General features: G+C 36.6%; 1 protein-coding gene across 2 annotated transcripts in view; it reads left to right on the top strand.

The window, feature by feature from the left end:
* The window catches only part of LOC120066991 (glycine--tRNA ligase, chloroplastic/mitochondrial 2), a 70346-nt gene that overhangs the window by 7211 nt on the left and 55297 nt on the right, over positions 1 to 7838 (top strand). For both annotated transcript variants that reach the window (XM_039018333.1, XM_039018335.1), the window contains 2 exons: positions 1475 to 1538; positions 1887 to 1942. In XM_039018333.1, coding sequence (XP_038874261.1) covers positions 1475 to 1538; positions 1887 to 1942 — 120 coding nt within the window. Of the gene's footprint in view, positions 1 to 1474; positions 1539 to 1886; positions 1943 to 7838 lie in introns of those variants that run through there.

Genomic DNA, 7838 nt, shown 5'->3' with positions numbered 1-7838 from the left:
CTGCCTTGCTTTTCTATTTCCCCCAATTGGTGTGTCCTTTGTAAATCAGCCGAAGAAGACCTCCAACATTTATTTTTTGACTGTTGTTTTGCCTTCAACTGCTGGAAGAAATTCCTTAAGTGCTTCAACACTTCTTGGGTCTTTGATTTTTCCTTTAGATGCAATGTTCATCAGCTACTTTCAGGTCCTATTCTGAAGAAATACTCCAATTTACTATGGATTAATGGAGTAAAAGCAATGCTGGTTGAAATCTGGTTTGAAAGAAATCAAAGAATATTCAATGGGATTGAAACTCCTTGGTATAATCGCTTTGAGGCAGCAAAGCTCAATGCCTCGATTTGGTGCTCCATTTCTAATTGCTTTGAAGCCTACTCCTTGTAAGACATAATTTTAAATTGGTAATCTTTTTGTCAACTGGAAGATTAATCGAAGCATCAGAAGTAGAGACAGCAGCTTCGCTTTCTTTAGTACTCTTATTTGTCTTAGCTTCTTGATGTAATTTAGATTTCTATAGCCTAGTTCTATATTTTGTTCGGTTGCAACATTCAGATTGTATTGCTTCATTAGACTACTCTTCTCAATTTGTTGGATATGATGAGGGTGCTATGGGGGTGTCAACCTAATTGAGATGCCCTGGTGCACCTACTGATCCTTTAGTTTCCTGATTGATTTCCTTGTATTTGCCTTTATTATCAAAGTACTCATCTCTTGTACTAATTATATTGATTAATAAAGGCTGTTTCCTTTTCAAAAAAAAAGGAAAAGGGACAATTAGACTGAGAATATCTTCTCTATAGTTCATCCTTTACGTTCCAAAATTAGCCTGTAATCTTTTATTTATTAGCAAACTTTCTAAAGATACCATTTTTCGTGTTATATTCTTAAATCTCACGATATTTTTCAACATTGGAAGTGTTAGAAAACTTGATAGTCTGTACTTCACTGATGAAAGTTCTTTTAGTATAGTTGTAAAATAACTCAAGAGCTTAATAGTATTAGTTATCTTACTATTAAAGAAGAAATTATGCTTTGATATCTTAGGTTAGATCATCCCGGTTTTTCCTACTTTAAGTATTTATTTTTAGAATTTATTTAAGGGAATTGATGGTTATATTTTTACCTCTTTGATTAAATTCTTTTAGTATAGTAATAAAATAACTCAAGAGCTTAGTTGGATTAGTTATTTTTTTGTTAAAGAATAAATTATGCTTTGGTATCTTAGGCTAGAACATCCCAATTTTTCCTACTTTTAAGTATTTATTTTTTAATTTATTTAAGAGAATTGACTGTTATATTTTTTATTCTAAAAGTTGCATGTTAGTAAAAAAATCATTGTTCCGCACATTTTAGCGAAAAAATCATTGTTCCACATATTAAAGCAAAACATTATCATTCCACCAAACTGTTTACCTAAAACATTTTCTGGTTTCCCTCTTTTCACTTCAATTTTCTTTTATGTTACATGTGATCACAGGTGATTTTGAAGCCTGATCCTGGAAATTCACAAGACCTTTTCATCCAAAGTCTCTCTGCTTTAGGTAGGACATAATGATCCACTATGATGAACTTCGATTGATTTGGCAAACATATAAGCTCTTGTTTGATAACATACAGCTTTTGCAAAGTGGAAAAATATTTATACATATTTATTTTAAAGATTTTGCACATTTATACACTTTCTTATATTATATGATTCTCATCAATTTTTTGAAGTACACATTTTTTTTAATAAATGAAGAAACTGTTTCATGAATGAAAAGTTTGTTGATAACCCAAGGTAATTGAACTTTTTCAACTCGCACCAAGTAAAAACTTCACCATCTTGGGGGTTATTAATGAAATATACGGACAGCTGATGCCATATGCCTCTTCTATATGCTTTATAGGGATTGATGTTGCAGCACATGATATACGTTTTGTAGAGGATAATTGGGAGAGTCCGGTAATCTGTCATATATTGTCCTATCATTTCCTTTCGTTTCTTTTTTTCATTTTTAGGGATGTGTGTGTTAATACTACCATGTTCTACATCACTATATTGGTTCTTCTTCTTCTTCTTCTTCTTCTTTTTCCCTCCAGAAATACTTCATTACGGTTAAATTACTGTGTAGGCAATATAGATATGAACATTGATATTTATAGCTGAAATGAAGAGAACGAAAAAATAACAGATAACTGAACAATTACTATAAGAATTCAAGTAACCTCAGAATGGGCTGCCGATTGGTTATCCTATGAATAGACATTATGAAAATTCCAGTCCACTGGCTCTTTAAATTTTTCCACAAAATGTGGTTGGATTCCTAGCTAGCGTAGGTATTGTCTTCTATTTCCACCGCCCTGCAAGCTAATTTTGAAGGCGTAAAATATTCTAGCTTTTTAACAACTGTTATTCTTATGGCCCTTTATAAAAAAAATTGAAGTTTTCACTTTTGCTACAAAGGAATATATGTTGTGCAAATCGACGGTTCTCGTTGTTGCCTATTTTTAACATTTTGCTCTATCTTGTTGATATAGATGGTGAGGAATGCATACCGGCATTGTGTTTGAATTGAGCTTAATTACGCGTTTGAATCTAAAACTTGAGTTTTCATTAAAAGTCGTAGGCATCTAGTTTCCTTGTCATTGGTTTGAACTCTACTTGTGCATTGGACTTGCCACTTGTGTTTTTTTTTTACTTCTCTTAGAAAACTTATCTGTTAAGTTTGTAATATTGGATTAAATTTTCTCACTAAATCAAACCTTAACTAGGGATACTCCATGTCTAATTGATGGTACATAAAGAAGGGAAGTACTTCCTTGATTTCTCTTATAAAAATCCTCAACGTAGAGAGCTTAATGGTTGCTTTAATCTTCTGTAGAATACTTTGGTTTCTTTCCTAGTCAACTAGAGGATAAATTGGTGTCGCATGTAGACTCTTCGCGTTTGTTCTCCATCAGCTTCATTATGAGTGACCAGGGTGGCTTATATGCACCTCAGTTAATCTTACAGGACAATTGCTAGACCCTACTATATTTGGTTGTCGAGGAAACTTATAGAATATTAAATTCTAGGTGTCATGGTTTGAACTTGTTCACTTTAAGCTTTTACTTTTTCAATTGTCTCATTGATGATTAGGTGGCTGCTATGATTGTGATATTGGTTTTTAATCCCAGAAATAAATCAAAATCTGAAGAGGTTACGAACCATCTTTCTTAATACAAGAAAATTATTAAACAAGTCCTCAGTTTATGGAAATGTTTGGTAAAGAATAGTCACTAAAATCTTTGAAGAAGGGTAAGTTCTTTGCCAGATAGGTTTTACATGGAAAAGTCAACACTTTGGACTGCATTAAGTGGCATTCCTTCTTTATGATCTGGCTACAGTGACATATTCTTTGGAAGGAGGTTTTTGAGAATTTGAATGTGTTCGTTGGGGTTGGAAGTTTGCTCTTTCGATTTGGGAATCTTCTTTGGACTTTTGGTGTGTACACAACTCAGTTTAGTGATTGCTTTCTTAAGATGGAGGAGGAGGTTTTGCTTCATTCACCTTTTTGAGATAAGGGGTGCACCCTTTGGCATATTGGTTTCTGTGCTATTTTATGGATATTTGGTTGAAGACTAACAAAATTCTTTTTAGAGGGATTGAGAAGTCTTGGAAAGATGTGTGGCCTGTTCCCAAGTTTGATAACTTTGTTTGGGCGTTGATCTCCAAGGACTCTTGTTATCCGTCAGGTCTTATTGTTTTGAACTAGAGGCCTATTCATTATAGTTAGGGTCTGGCTTCTCTTGTTGGGCTGTCCTTTTGTATTCTATCTTTTGTATTATTTTTCTTTTCTCTCCTCGATTTCTAATAAAAATGCTATAAATTACTGGAAGCTGGAAGCAAAACAACTTGAGAGGAGAAATGTTTCCATCATGACAATGAAAAACACCTGCCTTAGAAATGTGATCCTTGACAAGAACTACCCGATTGTTAACAACTTGATGTGGAACATAGTCTACTGTTACTTAAATTTAATAGAAGTCTAGCTGTATTTTCCTTTAGTATGTATATAAACCGGTTACCTACTAAACCAGTCAGTTTAAGAGTCTCGTAATCGGCTGGCTCCCTATAAAAGGGACTACATTTGTATCATTTACATGATTTTTTTTTAAAAAGGAAACGAGTCTCTTTATTCATTAAGAAAATGAAGTGAGACTAATGCTCAATTTACAAGGAATTCATAAGGATCAGCAGGTGCACTCGGGCATCTCAACTAGGTTGACACCCCCTTAGCACCCCTCATCACATCCTAACTCTAGAAAAGCCTTAAAATTAAACGATACAATGGGAAACAATACTTGAACTGATAAAGAGAGAAACTGGAAAATCATATCAAAAGACAACCAAAGACAACTAAAAACAAGGCAATGAGAACTTCAGAAAGCTGGAGAAAGGAAAGAATGCCAATTTAGACTGATTTTCTGGCAAGAGTATGCTGCAAGGGATTTTGAAAGGGAGCACCAAAGAGATGCTTTCAACTTGGCAGCTTCAAATCTTGAGAACTACGGGGTTTCCTTGTCTTGGAAGACTCTTTGGTTCCATTCAAACCATAATTCAGATAAAACAGCCTTGACAGCATTGACCCATAGAATCTAGTGTGATTTCTTGACAGCCGGCCCTATCAACAGCTGCTGCACATTTAGGCTAAATTCTGCTCCAAAGGACAAGCTCAAATTGAAGATATTGAAGAGCGAAACAAACTTTGTGCATAAACGCAGTTAAAAAATAGGTGCTGTTGGTCTTCCCCATTCTTCTTACACAAAACACATATTGGGGGAGAGATAGTGAGAGGCAAGCTTCTTTTGCAGCACACTTGAGCAGTTTAGGGACCCAAAAACCATTATCCAAAGGACTATGTTTATTCTCCTTGGACTTTTTGATTTCCAAAGAGCTTCATAAAGTAGAGGATCAATTCGGGGGGATTTGTGAAGGAAGTTGGTTAAAGATTTAACCGAGAAGGCTCCATTAGGATCCAAAGACCAAACCTTTGAGTTCGGGCGATCTTGCACCTTTAGGCTAGAGATGAGACTTAACAAATCTTGAAATTCAGTAATCTCTTCATCTTTTAAGTACCTCCTAAAAGAGATGCTCCAAGAGTTGGTGGTGTGGTCCCAATGCTCTCTCAAAGAGTCATTTGGATGAGTGGCCAATCTAAATAATCTAGAAAATCTGGATGAAAGGGGAAGATTGCCCATCCAAGTATCTAACCAAAAGCCAATATTAAGCCCATTGCCCAAGACAAACACCGACAAATTTTCCACCTTCAACCAAGCTCTTGAAATGCTGATCCATGGGCTTCTAAGGCAGCCCACTGCCTTACCGGAGGTGTGACCCCTGAAAATGCTACTGCCATGTATACTTTTGACCACTCTGCACCAAAGGGAAGAGCTTTCAAGCTGGAATCTCTAGTTTTGCTAAAAGAGCTAGATTTTTCTCTTTTAATCTACCCAAACCGAGGCCACCTTCTTCATAAGATTTGGACACAAGTTCCCATTTGGCTAAATGATTTAAATTACCCCCTTTGTGGCCTTCCCAAAAGAAATTCCTCAAAATTCTTTCTAAGATATGCAACACTTTTTTAGGAATCAAGAAGGAAGACATGTAGTAAGTGGGGAGGTTTGAGAGTACCGACTTACAAAGGGTTGCTCTTCCTCCTCTTGAAATGTTGTATCTTCTCCATTTATCAAGAGTTCCATGAAGTTTATCAATAACAGGCTGCCAGAAATCAATCTTTTTCGGGTAACCTCCCAAAGGAAGTCCTAAATAGAGAAGGGGAAGTTGCTCTGCTTTACAATTGAACTTTTCTGCCCACTTATTCAGCATGTCTTGGCCAATGTTTATACCACAAAGAGATGATTTCTCCCAATTAATTTTCTGTCCAAAACACCATTCAAAAAGGTCAAGAGTAGCTCGAAGAGATTCTAACATATCATCATCATATTTGCAAAAGATAAGGGTGTCATCGGCAAATTGCAAAATTGAAACGTGGACTTGATCCTTCCCAACCAAAAATCCTTCAAAGCAATCTTTCTCATGTAACCGGTTGATTAAGGCATTTAAGACGTCTCCCACAAGGATGAAGAGGAAAGGAGAAAGGGGATCTCCTTGCCTAATTCCTCTAGATGTAACTATCTTTCCACGAGGCCTTCCATTGATAAAGATGGAGAATTTTGGATTGGTGATGCACCCCAAAATCCAAGATATCCATTTTGAGTTGAAATTCTTTCCAATTAGGACTTTTTCAAGGAATGACCAGTCCACTCTATCAAATGCTTTCTCCAAATCAAGCTTTAGAAGCCATCATTTCTTCCTTTTCGATCTATAGTCCTCGATTGCTTCATTTGCAATTAGGACGGGGTCTAGGATATGTCTTCCCTCAATAAACGCACTTTGAGTGGGGGCAATTATGCTTGGCATGATTCTTTTTAGTCTCTCCGCTAGGACTTTTGCTATTATCTTGTACAAGAGGGTAGTGAGACTAATTGGTTTGAAGTCTTTGACTTTCACTGCATCAGTCTTTTTTGGAATTAGACAAATAAAGTTCTCTTTAATACATGAATTGAGCTTACCGTTGCTGTAGAAATCAGCAAACATTTTGTTTAACGTTTGACATTTGATTGAAAGGGAGAATTCATCTTTTGAGCTGTCGGAGACTAGATTTTGCTCTCATCCCACATTGTGAATATGCCTCCCGATTTTCCTTTAGCTTCCACCAAGACCCATCTTACCTCTTTTGAGCTCCAAAGGCTTTTGATAAATAAGCCCTCAATTCTGTCTTTTTTTGTTTCTTGGATAAGGACAATATCAGGATTGACTTTTTTCAGAAATCTTTTTAGAAGCAGTCTTTTTGATGAATCCCCTAAACCTCTTGTGTTCCAAGTAACTATCTTCATTAAGGCTCACCGAGGATTCTTCAACACTTTTCCTTTTGATCAAGCTAAAATGAAATCACACTCTTTTATGATGGAGTGTAGGGTCTGTGGTACAACTGACAAATTTAGAGGGGGGTCGGGAAAATGCTTTCACTAACCTGTGAATGTTCATCCGGGGGGAGGAAGAGCTGACTTAGGGAGAAGTCCATGTCTTCTTGATTGTCATCAAGTTCTTTTTTATCTTCATCATCATTAATATCTAGTTCCTCACTGCTCACACTAGCTAACAAGTCATCATCTGAGTCTTGGGAGAATGAAGAGGAGAAAATAAACTTGTTACGGCTGGGAAATTGGCTATCTGAAGAGATGTTATCACTTCAGGTGCAATGTAGAGAAGGTTGGATAGGACTTTCCCTATTAGGCCTCAAAGTTTGAGGGTTGGCTTGTAGGTTAGCACAACTTACTTCAAGAATATCCAGGTTGGAGATGGCTGACCAAGGGTTTTGAAAGGATGTGTGCTTTTTGATGAAGTGTCTGGGAAAAGGACTCAGCCCAAATGAATTCGATTTTGCAGAAATGTGATGCTTGAGTGTCTTAATCTTTTTCACCTTTTGGATTCGTCTGTGGGAGGAAGGAATGGAGACCAAGGCCTTCGGCTTCTCTGTGATAAAATCTTGAGTAACAGACTTCTCAAACTTGGTTGAAGACGAACCGGCATTCTGATTAGGAAGGGTTGGACCGGGTTTTCCCGAGTCAATTTTGGTGCCTTTGTGAGAAGAATTTGAAGGGTCACGACCCTCTGTTTTACTTTCAATCAATAGATATTCTTGGTGCCTTTTTTAGGGGAAGTTGAAGGGTCGCGCCCCTCTGTAATTTTTTCTTTAATTAAGACTTTGTCCTTTTCAGACGGCCTGAAGGTGGTTGCTCAGGAAGATCAAAAG

This window comes from Benincasa hispida, chromosome 12, assembly GCF_009727055.1.
Source record: "Benincasa hispida cultivar B227 chromosome 12, ASM972705v1, whole genome shotgun sequence".
Taxonomy (NCBI): domain Eukaryota; kingdom Viridiplantae; phylum Streptophyta; class Magnoliopsida; order Cucurbitales; family Cucurbitaceae; genus Benincasa; species Benincasa hispida.
This window is presented reverse-complemented; position numbering and strand designations above follow the sequence as displayed.